Source organism: Gracilinanus agilis, chromosome 1, assembly GCF_016433145.1.
Source record: "Gracilinanus agilis isolate LMUSP501 chromosome 1, AgileGrace, whole genome shotgun sequence".
Classification (NCBI taxonomy): domain Eukaryota; kingdom Metazoa; phylum Chordata; class Mammalia; order Didelphimorphia; family Didelphidae; genus Gracilinanus; species Gracilinanus agilis.
Window position 1 is genome coordinate 219,945,131 of NC_058130.1, and position 19,276 is coordinate 219,964,406.

The window sequence follows — 19,276 nt, forward strand, 5'->3', positions numbered from 1 at the left end:
CTGAAGCTGGATTTAAACCTAGGACCTCCTGTCTCTAGGCCCTACTCTCAATCCACTGAGCTACCCAGCTACCCCGAAGTAGATTCTTTTGATCATTAATTTGTTAATGATTTGCCTATAACTGAAGTTTATTTAGGAGAAATTAAAAAGTTCTTGCTATTTCATTTTTTTTATAAAATCAGAAATCTTTTTTTTCATATTGTTGTACTTTTTCCTTAGCCCTCTACCCAAACTGATGTGCATCTAACTACTAGATGCTTTTCTTTCTTTTCTTTCTTTCTTTCTTTCTTTCTTTCTTTCTTTCTTTCTTTCTTTCTTTCTTTCTTTCTTTCTTTCTTTCTTTCTTTCTTTCTTTCTTTCTTTCTTTCTTTCTTTCTTTCTTTCTTTCTTTCTTTCTTTCTTTCTTTCTTTCTTTCTTTCTTTCTTTCTTTCTTTCTTTCTTTCTTTCTTTCTTTCTTTCTTTCTTTCTTTCTTTCTTTCTTTCTTTCTTTCTTTCTTTCTTTCTTNTCCCTCCCTCCCTCCCTCCCTCCCTCCCTTCCTTCCTTCCTTCCTTCCTTCCTTCCTTCCTTCCTTCCTTCCTTCCTTCCTAAATGAGGAAAGGAACATTTCAAGCAAATGTCATTACCCACACTATTTTCCAAGTTGGGAGCCAGATTGTGGAGGACCAGAAATTGGGCGTCTGGTAAGGTTTTTAAGTAGAAGAGTGCTTCTTTGACAGTGGTCTGGAGGCAAGGAGTGACAATTTAGGTAGCTATTAAAATAGCTTCAGTGAGACCAAAATGAAAGCTTAAATCAGGTTACTTATAGTGGGAGTTGACAAGGGGATAGATGTGATAGAAATTTTGGGGATAGAATCAATAGAACTTGGCAAATTATTGGTTATAGAAAGTGAATGAGTTTTAAATCTCAATTCTTTCTCTAATCAATCAGTTAAGATAACTTATGCTTCTTTTCTCTTTTTCCCCCAAAGGAGAAGATTCCAAATGAGCACTTAAATATCCGTCTTTATTTAAGTATGTATGTATGTACACTTTGGGAGTAGTTTCTCTGTAATTTCAGTTAAATTTGGTAAAAATTGATATCGGGGGCTCTTTGGGAATGAGTGATCTAGTTCTAGATCAGTAAGTTTTCCTAATAGTTGGTGCTTTGCCCTGTTATGTACCAAAACTTAAAAAAAAATTTTTTTAAATACTTTCGATAGCAATTCTTATATGTGTCATCATCTCCTTCCTTGCTTAAAAAATTTTTTTTATTAACATTACTGCCACTTTATAATAACCTATTACCACTAATAATAGAATCTTTGTCTATAAATGAGAAGTATAATTAAACAGAACAAACCAACATCTTGACAATTCTGACTCTTTGTTTCACTTTGTAACTAAAGTCCAGGACCATCTCTCAGCCAAAGGAAGAGAGTTGTGCTTAAATGTAAGGCCTTTGTAATCAAGATTGGTCATTTCATTGATCAGAGTAGAAATGTTTTTCCAAGGTTCCCTGAATTTTTGTTTCTTAAAATGTAATACAAATATTCCCTTACTTTTAAATACATCACAATTTGTTCAGGCATTTTCCAGTTGGTGGGCAGTCTTTTTGTTTCCAGTCTTTTACTACCATGTAAAGAACAATTATGAATATTTTGTATATATAATAATGTTAATAGCTCACATTTAAATAGCTCCTACTATGTGCCAGGCTCTGAGCTAAGTGCTTTACAAAAATTCTCATTTGATCCTCATAACAACTCTGGTAGGTAGGAGTTATTATTGCCTTCATTTTACAGATGAGGAAACTGAGGCAGACAAATTGAGTGACCTGCCCAGAGTCACACAGCTAGTGGGTATTTGTGGCCAGATTCCCCCTGTCTTTGATCTTCTTGGTATATGTCCCTATTAATGGGATTATGGAGTAAAAGGATTTAGTAACTTTTTAAATGGGTATTTTTGGCTATTGGATCTGTGATTTTATTGCTATTAAGGAACTCCTTTTTCTAATATGGTTCCAAATGGTTGGATCATTTCACAGTACCACCAACACTGTGTGTGCCTGTCAACCGAAAGCTCCTCCAACTTTGATGGTTTCTTCTTTTATGCTTTGTCAGTCTAATGGATGTGAGATATTAATTTTAATTTGTGCTTCTTTTATTACTTATTGGATCAGTATTTCATCTAGTTTTTAGTAGTTTGAATCTCCTCCTTTGAAAATTGCTTATTCATATCTTTTGACCATTTATCTATTAGGAATGAATCTTGTTCTTTTATATTTTGAATATCAGACCTTTACTAGATATTTGATGTAATGTCTTCAGTGTGTGTGTACATATGTATGTATGTATGTGTGTGTTTTAAGACATACTATAATGAAAATAATAAAATATTTTCTGGATGAACTGTGAGTTATCACTTAAATTCCCAGAGCCTTAGTTTCTTTATCTGTAAAATGAAGGGTTTGGGTTATATATTTCCTAAAAGCCTTTTTCCACCCCAAAGTTATATTGTGCCTTTTTACACCTGTGAGGTATAGTTTGATATAATGAACAGAGAGCTCCTCTCAGGTCCAGGAAAACCTGGTTCAAGTCCTGCTGCTGACATATATTGTCTATATGACCCTGGGCAAGTCAGTATTCTTCTCAGTGCCCTAGGAAGCTCTTTTCTAATCTTAACTGGTAAAAGGATTTCCCTTATCTGGAGGCTCTCTATACTGACAATTTCATAGACTAGGTCCCTATGACCATTATGACTACAAGTCATACGGTGTTCTGAATACTGATGTTCACAGGAATTTTGAGCAGAGTTTAGAAATATTATCCCTATCTGTTACTGATCACCAGAGACTTTGAACCTTCACTGTAACTCATGTAAATTTACTTATCACAAAATAAATACCTATATGTCATTGCAAGTAGACTTTTTTGGGCATAGAAACTACATATATAAAAAGTTATGAAAAGTACATATATTAAGAATAATACTAAAAAGTGTCCCTCCTTTAGTCTCCTTCCCTTTGCATTGCACCTTTGGAGGCTATCCACTTTGCCTACTCCTACTCCTGGCTCTGCTATGAAGTACTTTGTGAAATGGCCCTAAACTCCTGTATTTTTGAGTTCTTATTTTGATAGATTCATGTTTTCACTTGAGTGTAGGAAATTCCCTTTACTCCTATAGCCTGTAACTCCATATCTTTGTGATTTTTGTCTGTTATACTTAACTCTAGGTATTACCCTTAATATTTTCATAGGGTACTGATGTATTTGGGTTATCCACTTGTCTTTCATCTTTGCTACATGACCCACATTCTTTCCCTTGAACATATTTCTAGTAATGTCTTTTACAGCATCTCTTGAATGCAGCTCCTCATTTGTAACATGCTGCACCTACTTTTCCCAGTATGCATCTTTCTACTGATTTTTAGGCTAGTTGTAATTTAAATTTTTCTAAGATAATGAAATTCTATTGTTCATAGCCATATAGCATTACTAGAAGATTTGTGTTAAAACTTAAGATTATGTAGTGCTGAGCAGTTTTCACTTGTGTTTGAAAGCATTGCACTGTTTTCTAAATATGATCAGTTTGATCTTTTATTTCAGTTCTCAGCCCAGATCACTGTTCAATTGCATCAGTCACTCAAGACACACACATTGAAAGATATTAGTATAGGCTTGTCTTTAATATGTAATATTGAAAAAAATTAAACATAAACCAAATTTCACAGTTTAACATACTTCTTTTTTGTTTGAATTTTGATGTTCAAAATTTTATTTAGAAAAGGAAAGGAGGAATGGAGAGGGAAGCACTATAGCCAGAAAAGGAAGACAAGCAAAGGAAAAAATTTAGCCCCATCCAGTGGGGTAAAGGCACAAGTAGGCCAGAAAACCTAAGTAGGTAAAGATTGTGGGGAAATTGCCCTTAGAGTGTGAAATAGCTAGTTATGGGATTCTTTTTCAAAGGGAAGAATGAATAAGTCTTCTTTGCTGAAGGAAATAGCCACATCAATGAGATCATAGATTGTGATATAAGGAGGGATCCAGAAGGGGCAGTACCTCTGGGTTAGTGATCCAGTTCTGGAATCATTCCTCTGAGGCCTTTGAATAGAAATTACTTTTGGTTGCTCAGTTACCATTAAGTAATACCAGTATCAGCCTCAATGTCAGAAAAGAAAACTGTGCAGACATTCTCCTTGTAGGTAAAGGAAACCCAAGACCACTTACTACAGATGGGTTAAGTAAAAAGAAGCCCAGGTTCTTTGGGGCTCAAGAAAATACTGACCAGACTTTTGAGATGTTCAAGTGATTTCATCAATAATATGTTTTTGCACTGTTCTTAGTTGTGCACATAATTTACATTTTCAAAATGAGGGCATTCCTGAACTCTCCAGTTGTTGAGCAAGAGAAAACTGCCTTCATATAGTCCAGTGACGGCCCCCATTCAGATGTGTACAGAGGGGAAGGTGAGCAGGCCATGACGGGTCACACCTGGGACATAAAACAACTGTCTCCACTGCTCTATACTGCTGTAGAAAGTTCTTGAGAATGATTGGTCTTGAAGTTCCTGGGAAGCAGAGTCTGCACTGGAGTTGAGTTTTCTAGTTTTTATCTCAGTGCTATTTCCCTACACACATCTGGTCAACCCAGCCCAGAAATTTGACACTGCAGCATAGTGAAAAGGTTATGGGCTATTTGTCCAGTTGCATGTCCTTAATCTGGATAATGAATGTTTTTTTTTTCACTTTTTCCAGTGTGAATAGTTACCCAAGCTCTTTTGTATTCCTGGAGATTTTACTGAGGAAACTTTAAGTTATACATAATGTTTGATGACATCATACCAATTACATCTGTGAATGGATAACCTAATATTACATTAGGAAATCATTTCGGATCTTGCACAGAGCATCTTTCGTAGTATTTAAGAACACTATTGAACATACTGTACCTTCCTGTACAATACGTCACTCGATATTAATAGTGAAATTTTGAACAAAGTAATCCTTTGAGGTGTTTACTTTCATGAAGTTGCATATAATGTGGACACGTGAATTAAGAAATAGCAAGACTGAAAAGAGCCTTCAAGATGATGCTTCTCTCTACTGAATTAATTCTTTCCAAAAATAAATACATTGACATGTTTTTATTTTCTACAGCTTTTGCGATCAATCGTGTGATGGTCTGGTGTGAAAAATAATAGCCTATAAAAGCCTGCATGTTCCTTTTCAAGTTTTTGTTGGGAATGCTTTCTGGACATTCACAGGCCTTTTTCAAAAGGCTTAGAGAGTTGAAACATCTGGTTTTGAGTTGATAGTTGTCTTTTGTGTCATTTTTTGGGGTAAAAGTGCAGTGTTGATTTTTTCCCATTTTCTTTTTGGGAGAATTTGATAATCCTGAGTACTTCTAAAATTGTCTTGTTTCCAATTTGAGTTTTTGCATCTGCTTTTTATACCTTTTTTCTCTATTCCCATTGTTATGAGTCTGCCCAATATTACTTTTTGCTGTTTATGTGCTTTTTCTCTGTCAGCTTTCTATTTTAACTTGATGCTTTTAATCTTCTTGGAATAGGCTTCAAAACCAGGTTATCCAAGTTTGTTACACTTATTTGCAAACTAAGAAAAGATAGCCCTTAAGTGAGAAAATATGCTTTCATATAAGTGAATGTATAGGGTTGGGGCTCTGATTTTTTAGATTTTCTGGTTATCCAAATAGATGAAATTGCCATATCTAGATGAGCGAGGACATTTTTTCTTCCATGAAATGAAAAACTTGTATTTATTAAAGTACTTTCATGATAATTCGGAAAATGCTTTATGATTTTTTTTCCAACAGTTCACTTGGTATAGTGGAAATTGGAAAACTTGAGTTTTAGTCTTTGCTACTAACTAGCTATGTGGCCATGAGCCCATGCTTCTTTCTGAAACCTCTGAACTATAATATTCATCCCCCTTGTTTTTTCTCAATCTGAATGGTTATCTTTTGTATTGAGTATTTCACTGAGGAAGCTTTGTAGAAAAGGAGCACATTGACTAGAAAAACTTTTTAAACCTCTTCAAATTCCAAAATTCTGGGATTCCAATAGAAAATTGTTATAATGATAATTTACTCAAAATATTTCCATTTGATTCAATTTTGATACTTTTGCCCTGATCACAGACTTAGAGCTGGAAGGGGCCTTAGAAGTTATCTAGACTGAACCCCATACTTTACAGATGAGGAAACTGATGTATACAAAGGTTAAGGAACTAACTTGTACAACATTGCACAACTAATAAGTGACAGTGATATGTTTTGAATCCTGGTCTTCTGGATTCAAATGCAGTACACTTTTCCTTGTATCATGCTCTCCATCTAAAATGTTATATTTTGTAAAGTTGCCTCTTCTACATGAGCCAATTCATAAAGTTTTGATTTTTTTGTGTGTGAAACGTTGTCTCAGTGTGCTTATGCACCAATGTACTATATGGCCTTTCCATTGAGGTCAAAATTAAAACCATGAAGCAGATTCTTACCAGACCAAAAAAAATCTGCTACTAAAAACAAGAAAACATAAAGGTTGGCTATAGCAGACCAAATATGCTGAGAAATCCCTGATAAAAGAGACATGGCTTTGAGGATGTTGAAGAATCAATGCTCAGGATACCTGAAGGTGAAAAGATTAAGAGTTGGGAAAGACCATCAATAGGACATTGATAACTACTTACCCATCTGCCTTCATTTTCAACTACAAAGTCTGTATGAGCGTAATTACACATATGTTGAGCATATCCTTGATGAAAATATGAGAATAGGCAAGTTTTCATAAATAATATTGGACAACAGACCACATCTTTATAGGTACACAGTTCCGTAGAAGGTACAGAAAATAATCCTACTGTGCTTATTGTTTGTTGACAATGAAAGAGCATTTGTCTTGGTAGAATAAAATGTAATTTTTAGGGACTCTCTTCGGATAAGATATCTTCCATACCCTTGTACAATCCTACAAGATTCCTTGACAGATGCAAAAACAGAGACAATTTTGTTCTGTCAGTCCTAACTATTGATAGCCAGTAAGGCACAAAACAAGGAGAGACATGTTCACTGAAGGTGTTTTCTGCTGTTATGGAGAATGTCCTGAAAAGTCCAAATGGAAAATGCATTTACTATAGATAGTGAGGTCCTCTAAATGTGCATGTTTATAGATGACAACAAGCTGATTGGTATTCTAAAACAATAAAGAGCCTCTTGAATTATATTCACAATCATTCAAAAAGTTTGGCCTAAGAATTGACACTGGAAAACTAGAATGGATGTAGAATGCCTGATGTCCTCACTATGAAATGCAGTTAGATAGATTGCCAATTGAAGTGGTCCATCAGTACACATATCTGAGACAGACACTGCAAGTGAACAGTGATCTGAATCTAATACTGGATAGGAGAAAGAAAATGGACTAGATTGCAGTGACTAATCTGTAATGCTTTTCGTGACCTCACACTTCTCCCTTGAAACAAAAACATCTTTTAAACACTGGTATTATTCCAGTGATTACATATGGGTGTAAATTAATGGAATGCCACAATCATTTAAAGAATCAAAATTTCAAATCATCCAAAGGACAATGGAAAGAAGACATATAGTGTGCTATAGCATATACCAGCAACAAATTGTACATTAAACATACCACCAAAACTATGTATGATGGAAAAATATAGATGGGCTGCTTGTATAGTAAGAGTGAAGGACATAATATCTGAACAGTCTCTGGGTGCTGAACTGGTCCCCAGGTAATACTAAGGGATGACTTGGACAAGAGCTGCACAGAATGATAGGGTAGGTAAGTTGCCATCTTTCTTGTCAGAGGGAGTACACACGTAAGAAGTTAGATTTGATTCACAATTTCATTTTACTTGTAGTACTTCAATGCCACAATTGCACTTTGACAAAAAAGGGTACCAATTTGAAATGCTTATTAAATGTAAAATTCTGATTTGGTGGTAATGGGAGAGTCTATAGAGTAAGTGTTGGAGTCCAATTTGGAATATTGCATATTACTAATGTTTGAGAATTAATTGACATTTTCTGAAGTGTGGCATTTTTTAAAGTTAGTATCACAGGGAAAGTATTACTGCTGTGAAATAGTATTTAACATGCTTTGAAATTTTAATGATTAATTTGAAAATGCTTGTTTACAAATGGATAGGAAAATTTAGAAAACCAGGCTAGTTCACTGATAGAAAAATAACTCTTTGCCCTTTCTATCTACTTATGAATAGCATTTCCAACTTTATATTTTTCCAGAGGTGAACAATGACTATAGTTGACAAAGTATCTGAATCTTCCAACCCATCAGCTTGTCAGAATCAACCTGGCAGCTCAGTGGCACCTTCACTTGGAGACATGGACTCAGGCTCTGCAAGTTGGGGAGCTGTATCTTCTTTGACAGACATCCCCAAACATAAAATTTCTTTAGGACCAGTACCTGGTGCTGCAATATATTCTAATTCATCTATATCTGACAAACCAAAGCCATCAGCACAGAAAGATCAATGTGAGTATTTCTTTTTCTTTTTTGAAAAGAAAAATGCAACAAGAAAAATCCTGTCTGATATATTGCTTTTGCTTTTGTATTATAAATTCACCAAGTCTCCTTTTTTTTGTGGTGTATGTAAACATCAATTGATCAATAAACATTTTGTATTATAAAATGTTTTTAGATAATGTGACTTTTTGTAGTTTTATCCTTAATTCTTAGAAGAATAAACTTTTTCCTAATGAGAATTTTAATGAAACTAGTAATACTTGTCACATTCAACAAACTTGATAGTTGCTTTCTTAATTCTAAATGTTCATTTCTCTTTCTCTCTTTGTCTTTGTTTCTCTGTCATGCCTGCCTTCCAGTAGCCAGATGAGTCTTGGCAAAGTTCAGAGAATCACTTAACCTAGCATGAAGTTAAAATACTTTGAAAGAGACTTGATAGCAATGCAAACATCAAGTTGAGTTGAACTAAAGCAGCCTAAACAAAACATCAGACTTTTAGAAGATAAGTCTAATGCAGGTTTTGATAACTTTGCTCAGATGACTTTGAAATGAAGAGAAAGACAACAATTTCTACTTGGAAACATCTTTGTAGATAACTTACTATTTGTATCACTTCCAATATACTTATTTCAAAATATATTTGAACTCTGGTTGGTTTTTAATGGCTCTTCAACAAGGGTTCTTAACATGAGGTCCTTGAACTTTTCACAAAAAATATTTTGGCAACTGTATTTCAGTATAATACTGTGTAATTTAAGCATTTGAAAACACTCTTTGGAGAAGGGGCCTGTAGGTTTCATCAGAATCCCAGAAGAGTCCAAGACAGAAAAAAGGTTAATATTTTCAGCTCTAAGTCAACCCTGATGGGCCAGGACTTTTTTAGCCATTCACAAGAGTGATTGTTTCTGCAAATACCCATTATAGGAGATGAGAAAAGAACAGTTTCATTAATTATTGTAGCATGTTCTTTATTTGAGTAAGACCTTCTGTGCTTTGATTACAAATATTAATTATTGCCATAATATAAATAGCCAATATATATTGCCACATGTAAATTTTCTTAAAAATATAAAATCACATTAAATATTAAAAAATAAAGTTAATGGACCTCAGATTAAGAACCCCTGTTAGCTGCTTAGAGCAGCATTGAGAGGTTAAGGGAGGTGCCAAGCATTTTACAGCTAATATGTATTAGAGGTAGGGCTTACATCCATGTATTCCTGGCTCTGAGAATGATTCTTTATCCATTATGCTACACTGCCTCCCTATTAGATATTACATCTTTTTAGATTTGATAAATGCACAAACAGGACACTTGATGTACTAATTATTATTTTTAGATCTTTATCCTTGAAGCACAGGCCACTCAAAGAACAACTTAGATTACTCTCTTAAATACTGAAAATCATTACAAAATACACCAGAGTCCTATTTGTAGTTCTTCCATGAAACACTTCATTAACTTTAAGTATGACCCTGAGATTCCCTAAGGACTGGCATTTCATAAAACTTTTCACTAAAGGTGGGCTCCCTAATAAGACACTCTGGAGATACAGTTCATATACAATACAGTTGTGAAATTGAAGTAATTATATCTTACTGTTAATGGCTGTAACAAACCAGAGAGATTTAAAACAAATATTAAAGATCATTGTATTTACTACAGTCCCTGTTTATAGGCAACTTAAGTTTCATTCATTAGTCCTATTGAGAATAAGTATAATGAAATCCTTCTGAATCTAACAAATAAATGTCCATTTTGTTAATGTCTAGAGAAACCAGCCAATTAAGATGGCTGTCAATAGTTTGCTCCCATCTCTTTCTAAACAACAATGGCAAAATACAACAAAAGACCCAAACTGTCTAGTCATGGTTTCTGTGATAAGGGGCAAAATATAACCTTTTCCTTTTTACAAGTTAGTACCTATTGGAGCCATTCTCCTAAATATCTTTTATGCCTGTTCTTCCACAGTTGTAATGATTTTAACCAGGATCCCCATTCACTCACTTTAATCATTCATCTTTTCAAAGACCCTTCTCCTTACTCCCTACTGTTCCAAAGATTCTGATGCCAAGTTCCTAGCAGATGCTTCCCCCTTTCTGAAATCCACAGACAGTAAATTGTCTATTTCTTATTTTTCTTCTTAAATCTTCTAAGATCTTTTAGACAGGTATGAAACAAACATTTATTAAATACCTACTATATGCCAGGCTCCATGTAAGCACTATTTATAAATATTATCTCATTTGAGCCTTATAGCAATCCTAAAAGGTGGGTGCTATTATTATCCCTGTTTTACAGTTGAGAAAACTGGCAGGGATTAATGACTTGTTCAAGGTCATTGCAAAATAAGCATCCAAGGCCAGATTTTTTTTTTTTTAACCCTTACCTTCTGTCTTGGAGCCAATGCAGAACAGTGGTAAGGGTAGGCAATGGGGGTCAAGTGATTTGTCCAGGGTCACACAGCTGGGAAGTGTCTGAGGGCAGATTTGAACCTAGGACCTCCCATCTCTAGGCCTGGCTCTCAATCCACTGAGCTACCCAGCTGCCCCCTAAGGCCAGATTTTTAAACTCGGGTCTTTCTGATTTTAGGCCCAGGTCTCCATCTACTTTGCTACCTACCCAACCTAAAAGTAATTCCCTCTATCCAACACTGTTGCCTTTCTGTGGTATGGAACCTTCCTTTAGGCAGAATAACAACCTTATTTAAATCAGTTTCACATTTAAAACAAAACAAACAATCCCTTGCCCCTTCCTGGTCCAATGATAAGAATAGGGACTTGCTTTGGCATAGGGAACTCCAAGGCAAGGAAGTTCCCTCTACCAGGGCAGGCTAGCACCTTCTCTGCAGCTTATAGTCTTAGAGAGTTGTCAAGAGTTATGAAAGGTGACCTACCTAGAGTCATACCCAGGTTGCTTCAAAGCTATCTATTATATGAGATGCTGCCTCTCAAAAAAAAAAAAAAAACTCCAAAAACAAAAATCTTCAGACTTAGTATACATATTAATGTAAGAGCTTTAAATATGGGATATGGAGCAACCTTTATACTTGGCTTTTTGTTCTTTTTAAATAATTATCTTTCTCTTAATTCTTGACCTCCAGAAATGTACTGATCTTTCTATAGTTTTAAAAATGTCTTCAAAGCCTGGGTTAATCTGAGAACTTAATTAAAGAGATGATTGCCAATTAATGTAATACAGAATAGCATAACTAATAAAGCCTATTTTTTAAAAGGTCATAACCTTTGTCAAAGGTAATGTTGAAATAAGGTATATTTTGTTTTTATCAGCTACAGGTGATGGCATTGCACCTCCACAGAAGGTCCTTTTTCCAGCTGAAAAAATTTGTCTAAAGTGGCAACAATCTCACAGAGTTGGAGCTGGGCTCCAAAATCTGGGCAATACGTGTTTCGTCAATGCTGCATTGCAGTGTTTAACATATACGCCACCTCTTGCCAATTATATGTTATCTCATGAACACTCCAAAATATGTAAGTTTTTCTTTGCCATTTTGTTTTTTGTTTTGTTTTGTTTTTATATGTCCTTTTATTTCTGTCAAAGTCAAAATGAATAGTTAAGGATTTGTTAAGCCCTTACTATATGAACAATTAACACCAAATGAAATACTAGTGTGAAGTCTGATTTGGATTCTTGTAGGAATCTGAGATGGAAAAGGAAAAGGCTTTTGGTATACAACAATTTAAAACCAACAGCTCAAAAAACAATTTGCATCTAGTTCAAAATGAAGTATATTTGAAAGTAATATTTTAACAATCATTTGGTAGTTCTCCAGCTGGCATTTCTTTATCTTGCCAACAAGTAACAATGTATGACATAAATAACATGGGATCATGGCTTTAGAACTGATCTCAGAAGCCATCTGGGCCTCATTTTACAGATGAGGAAACTGAGGCACAGGAAAGGGTAACATGTCCAAGGTACACACAGTAGTAAATATCAGAAGCCGGATTTGAATCCATATTGTCTAACTCTAGAACCAATGCTATTGCCACTATACTAGGGGGTAATCTACCCTGCTCAACCTTATTAGAAGAGTGGGGGGAAATTCTTACATCGTTATGTCTCTTGAAGCAATAAAGGAGAGAAAGCTTTCCTTCGTTTCTTTTGTTGGGAGGATACATTCACCTTTCCCTTTCTCTCTACCTTATCCTTTCTTCCCCCCTTCTCTCTATCTTCCCTATTCTCTTTCCCGTTCTTTTCCCTTCTTTCTCTTTCTTTTTTTCTCTCTGCCTTTCCCCTTCCTTCTCTATTCACCTTCCTCCTTCTCTCTCTTCCTTTCTCTCTTTTTACCTCTTTCCTTCTCTACCTTCTCCCTGGCTTATGTAAATCTATAGTCTAGGGACCAAAAAGAGTAGTTTATATAGTATCCTAAACCAGTATTAATATAAATGGAAACAAACTTGTCCTCTCCTAAACTATATTATCTTGGTAGTATTAATAGATATTCAATAGGTAAAGAACTTATTACTAAAATTTTAGCATATTTATATTTTGTCATTCTCTCTGTTAAACATACTTTCTAAAGTTCTTTGTTCCTGTAACTTTATCTAACATGTAGCATAAACTCATTCTCAGGTTTTTATTGTTTGACATTAACTATCCAATATGCTAATGATCTGTGATCCCATCCATGTAAATACTCTGTGAACAGTGTGGATCACAGCCCATCTGTGCTTTCCCATTAGGTGTGACTCTTGTCTAAATACCCATAAATCTAAAACAGAGAATCCACCTAATGTATTAGGAGCTTTCCTCTCAACTTCTTGACACTTCAAGAATACTGTTTAGGCTGTCTTAATTGGTCTTCCTTCACAATGGGACCAGCCTATTCCTCCCTGCCCCTTTTTTCCCTAGTTGAACATGTTTCTATTTTACTGCTATGGTTTTTTCAAAAAATGTTGTTATCATGATATTTCTCTAGAATAGAACTTTTTTGAAAATGATTTTTCCCCCCTATATATATATTCCTTTTTCTGTTAACCAAGGGGTACTAAGTTACCAGCAAATCTCTCTTTAGCTTTCATCCTCTCTACTAAAGGCAATAATTCCTCATTTATACTTTTCTTTTTACGTTAATAATTTCTTAATTTTTTCATTCTGGAACCACTAAAACAATTTATAGGGCAGTATACCTGATATATTGAAAAGAAAAAGAAAAGACAAAGCTACAACAGATAAAAGACCTCAGAAATGTAAATCTAATTGATACATTGCATTACTCAATAGCTGCACTTTTTAAAAACTATAGCTATGACAGTGCTGAACAAGAATGGTTCTTTTCCTGTTTAAGCTGCAGTAACTATTCCGACTATGGATCATTGTTCCTTTTATGGCAGATTTTTCCAGTTCCTCTAATGTATTTGGGACAACTGTCTGAAAGTAACCTTCAGCTTTCCTAACAATGCTTACTCTCTTTCTACTAAGAATTGTAGCTCTTATTTGATGAATTTTTAGAACCTTCTACCATATGCAACACTTCTACCACCAGGTCCATAGCCACTATCATAAGGACTGTCTGAGCTTCTTCCTCCCAAACTACCTCCTTTCATGAGTCCATAAATTGATTGCTGCTGCCCACTATAATTATAGTTTCCACTGCCACCATAGTAACCACCACCAAAATTTCCTCCTTTATTGTAACCATCATATCCACTACCTTGGTTTTCATATCCAGGTTCACCACCACAACTATAACTCTCTTTACTACTGTAGCCAGGACTACCATAATTCACCAATTCCACCTCCATAACTGCCTTTTTCTGCTACCACCACCACCACCACCACCACCACCACCACCACCACCATTTTCTCTTCCACCAAAGTTTCCACCATGGCCAAAGTTTCTTTCATCACCTCCAGTTTCTTGCTCAACCCATAAAATTGCCTGAGGTACCTCCATGACCTCTTTGTGAACCAGCAGACTGTATCTCTTGCTTCAAAAGGACCCTTTTCACTTCACAGTTATGCTCATTAATAGAATGGTATTTCTGAACAACAATTTTGCCAACTATATCATTATCATTAAAAGTTACAAAAGTAGGGGGCAGCTGGGTAGCTCAGTGGAGTGAGAGTCAGGCCTAGAGACAGGAGGTCCTAGGTTCAAACCCGGCCTCAGCCACTTCCCAGCTGTGTGACCCTGGGCAAGTCACTTGACCCCCATTGGCCCACCCTTATCACTCTTCCACCTATGAGACAATACACCAAAGTACAAGGGTTTAAAAAAAAAAGTTACAAAAGTAAATCCTTTCTTCTTTACACTGTCAATCTTGCATAACTTCTATAATTTTGGTCTTGCCATACTTTTCAGAGTATGCTCTTATATTCTTCTGTATCTTTAATACCACCAACAAAAATTTTCTTCATAGTTAGATGTGCACCAGGTTTTACAGGATCTTTTTAAAGAAAACAGCTTTCTCTTGTTCTGCTACATTCCCATCAACCTTATGTGGCTGAGCACATATCACCACAGCTATCTCTTCTACACAAAAATAAGTAACAAATCTAAAGCCTCTATTATTTTGTTTGGGAGTCTCTCATCATCATACAATATTTTGTTTGGGAGTCTCTCACCACACACACACTACCTCACTTTTCAAAGTATTAAAACTATCATCCATAGTTCAAAGCTCAAGCCATCAATAAACACATTTTTCAATTGCTCTGGTTCCTTTGGATCATGACCCTTTGGATTCAGGTTGGGGCATAGCTGGATGGATGTTTTACCTCTAGTTTGAGCTCACTGATATTTTCTCTGCAATTTTTATTCTTATTGAAAGCAGCATATGAATGGAAATCTCCCATTACAACCTATCCAATAGAAATGATAAGATTATAGGTATTAAGAGCTATAAAGGAACATGTCTTAGAGATCATTTCATCCAGAGCCCTCATTTTAAATGTCACATTCCAATCTACTAATTTTACACCAAAGAAGTTGAAGCCTAGAGTGTTAACTAACTTGCCCAGGGTCACAGATCATAAGAGTCTGAGATGAGATCTGAATCCAAGTCCAGTACTTTGTCCACTTTATTAAACACTCACTGCCTCCCCGTGGGAAAGTGACTTTCATAAGATTTTAAACATAAATATTTTGACTCCAAATCCAGTGCTCTTTTTGCAAAACATTGCACTGCCTGAGGAGGAATTACAGATAAATGAAAAATCTCCCTTTGTCCCAAATGAAACTAATTAGATTCTTGTCACCATGTTTGATAGTTTTCTCTTTTGGCTACCTGGGAGATCTCTTGTTATTTCTCTTAAGTAGACCAATAAGTATCTCTTAGTATTTAGGATGAATTGTAATGTGGACAAAAGTTCTTAGTTTTTTTTTTGTTTTTTGTTTTTTTTTCTAAGTCCATCATGGTATTTATCATAATTTTACTAACTTCAGTGTTTTTTCCATGATCTTTCAGGCCATGAGCAAGGATTCTGTATGATGTGTACCATGCAGGCCCATATTACCCAGGCACTCAATAATCCTGGTAATGTCATCAAACCAATGCCAGTCATCAATGATCTTCGACGTAAGTTGCCTATTCATAAAATGTTATTTTGGTATTTATTGGCTAGTTGATCTTTATCTTCACAATAGTTTGTGACAGTCTTAGGAATTATATATCAGCCACCAGGCCGTTTTCCTTCCTTTCTCAAGAAGTTCAATACCTGGCTCATAGTCCTCTTCAACACCCTTATTATATTGATGCTCCTTCCAATACCTGGCCTTCCATTTCATTAACCTCCTTAATTTCCATGACCTCCACTTTCACCACACACAGGAATAGTCTCATTGTTAATCTCAAAACATCACAAATGTTCCACTTTTATAATGAAGAATGATGAAATTCCTTTCTGATCATAACCTGTTTTTCCCTCATCTCTTTTTGTCCCTCACTCCTCCCAAACCTACACTTTGTTCTCATGATGACTTCCAGATGATCTGCTCTTAGTGTTTTTCTAAGCCAGCATCCCTGTTCTAGCTATATTTTTCCTCTCTTGACTCTGGAATTACCAGGTCAACTTCACACAATCTCAGTTCTTTGTCACATGGTTCTGTTATCACTATCTGGCTCCTCTCTTGTGCTCCTGAATGGTACCGAGGAAGTCATAGTCACACTGACTGAGTCTATTACAAGCTTGTTATCTGATCTCAGCCTGGTCACCCCTGCTGTAAGGCACTTACTTTTCCATAAGTCACTCTGTCTCTTTCCTCAAGAAAGTTGTTCTATGACGACTTCTCATCCTAAGGCATTCTTGTCCCTCTTCCTCTTGGCATAAGACCTGGCCTCCTATTTTACTGAGAAAATGGAGTCAAATAGCTATGAGAGCTCTCATTTCTTCTATTATATATCTATCAAATCCTTGACGTATTCTTCGTTCTCTTCTTTTTTATTCTTGTCAGTGAGGAGGAGGTAGCACTTACTTGCTAAGTCCACTTTCTCCTCTTACACACACTTGGGCTTAGGCCCTCCTAGCTCTTCTAGCATATTACCTTTCTTGGGTCTTGATTCTCTCTTTACCGTCTATCTCCTTTCCAGCCAGAGAGTCCAATGCCTGGCTCACAGTCTTCTCAACACTATTCCCTGGCCTTTTACTAGGGAGCTTCACCATGTATGCCTATGTTGATGCTACCTTGGATACCTCAAAACATGCCTTAAAGACATAACCAGATCTCCTCCATTCTTAAGAAACCCCTTCAAAATGAGCCTACCTCAAGCTATCATCATTGATAACATTGTTCAGCCAATTACACAAACAGACTTCTAGGAAACCTAGCTATATTTTCTTAAGTCTATTCCTTCCTTTCTCTTATTATACCCTTAAATTCTGGCTTCCAGCCTCATTAATGAGCTCTTAATAGCCACATCTATAACCTTTTCTCAATCCTCATCCTTTTGAATATCTCCGTAGCATTTGACCCTTTTGACTACTCTCTCCTCTCTGGATTTTTGGTGACACTTCTAACTCTTCTACCTATATCTGAGTGTTCCTTCTCAGTCCTCTTTGCCAGGTTCTCACTTCTGAACTTATCCCTAATTATGAGTATACCACAAAGCTCCAACCTAGGCCTATTTATCTTTTTTTATTATGCCATCTTTCTCAGTAATCTCATCAACTGTTTTGGGTTCATTTGTCAACTCTCTGCAGATAACTCCCAGATTTATATATATGACCCTGGTTTTTCTTCTAAACACCAGGTCCTCCTCACCAATGGCCTATTGGAATAGCAGGTCCTTTCGGCATCTTATATTCACCTTATCCAAAACAACTCATTGTCTTTCTTCCCTAACCCCTCCTCCTCCCTGACTTTTCTCTGTTTCCTTTAAGAGCATCAGCTATACTTTCACTAATTCAGTGATCATTTTCTCTTCACTTTCATTCACTTTCTATATCTAGTCATTTGCTAAGTCTTGTCTTTTCTGTCTTCACAACATATCTGGCATAATAAAACTCCTTCTCTGCTCACATAGCCACCATCCTAGTTTAGGTCTTTTTAACCTCTCACCTATGTTACTGAAATGTTACTTCCTATTTCAATACTTTATGTGTCTTAGGTCTCTTTCTTTCCAATCCATCCTCCACATGCCTGCCAAAGTTCTATACTTAGGGCACAAGTATGGATTGGTGTCACTGTCCTACTCATAAAGTTCCATTGGTTGGGTCCCCTTTACCTGTAGTATAAGACACAGATTCCACTGGCATTTAAGGCTTTTACAATCTGGCTTTATTCTGTTTTTCCTGATTTAAAACATATTCTTCTCTTCTTATATTCTACATTCCAGTCTAACTGCATGACTTGGAAACAACATTCTATTTTGAATCTTTGTTTTTGTGTAACCTCTGTCACATACTTGGATTGTACTCCCTTTTCACCTCTTAGAAGTCTCTAGTTTTATTTGAAGCTAAGCTCAAGTGCTGCCTTCTTAAAAGAGGCCTTTCTTGATCCTACCAGCTTCTTACTGCCTCCCTTCCCTTCTCAAAATTACTCTGTTTTAATTACATATTAATTTATATTTACTTAAATTTAAGTACATGTTGTTTCTCCTGATAGAATGTTAAATCCGTGATTGTTTAAATTTTTTCTTCATATCCTTAGACCTGACACATACTAGTTGCTTAATAAATGCTCATTGATTTTGTTATTGGCATTACTTCATGAAAGAATTATGCACATGTTATTAAATCAAAGAATTCTCACAGGATCTTTGACAAAATAATATGTGATTAGAAAAACTTTTTCTTTATTTTAATTCCATAGGTATAGCTAAACACTTCCGTTTTGGAAACCAGGAAGATGCCCATGAATTTCTTCGATATACTGTTGATGCAATGCAGAAAGCATGCCTGAATGGCAGCACTAAGTAAGTGCAAACACTGTAACAATATTTTCTTCTTCTTGTATCTCTGTGTAATTAAAATTTTTTTGCCTGGTTTTGTTGAAAAGCAAATAGTTTGCTTTACTTTTCAGCAATAATTTTTTTTAACATCCATGCTGATTGCTGAGATTACCTTCAAACTTCAAAATGATTAAGGAAAGGAATAGGCCCTCAAGTAGGCCATAAATAGACATGTTTTCCCTTGGTATAATTTAATGTCCTATATAGTCAGAAATTAGAGTTAATGGATATCTGTAGTGCTTTTACTAACCATCTAATTATCACTTCAAATTTTAAAATTTTGAAAATTGAACTGGTTTTCCTTTTAGATATTTTTGCTGTTCTTCCAGTCTCCCAAGGCTAGAAACCTTGGTATT

General features: G+C 35.6%; 1 protein-coding gene and 1 pseudogene across 2 annotated transcripts in view; one reads left to right on the top strand and one right to left on the bottom strand.

The window, feature by feature from the left end:
* Window positions 1-8,272: 8,272 nt before the first annotated feature.
* USP42 (ubiquitin specific peptidase 42) overlaps window positions 8,273-19,276 on the top strand; it is a 45,540-nt gene continuing 34,536 nt past the window's right edge. For both annotated transcript variants that reach the window (XM_044660188.1, XM_044660194.1), the window contains exons 1-4: window positions 8,273-8,513; window positions 11,796-11,996; window positions 15,939-16,049; window positions 18,782-18,884. In XM_044660188.1, the coding sequence (XP_044516123.1) occupies window positions 8,273-8,513; window positions 11,796-11,996; window positions 15,939-16,049; window positions 18,782-18,884 (656 nt within the window). The remainder of the gene's footprint in view (window positions 8,514-11,795; window positions 11,997-15,938; window positions 16,050-18,781; window positions 18,885-19,276) is intronic.
* On the bottom strand, window positions 13,977-15,205 carry LOC123234281 (annotated as a pseudogene).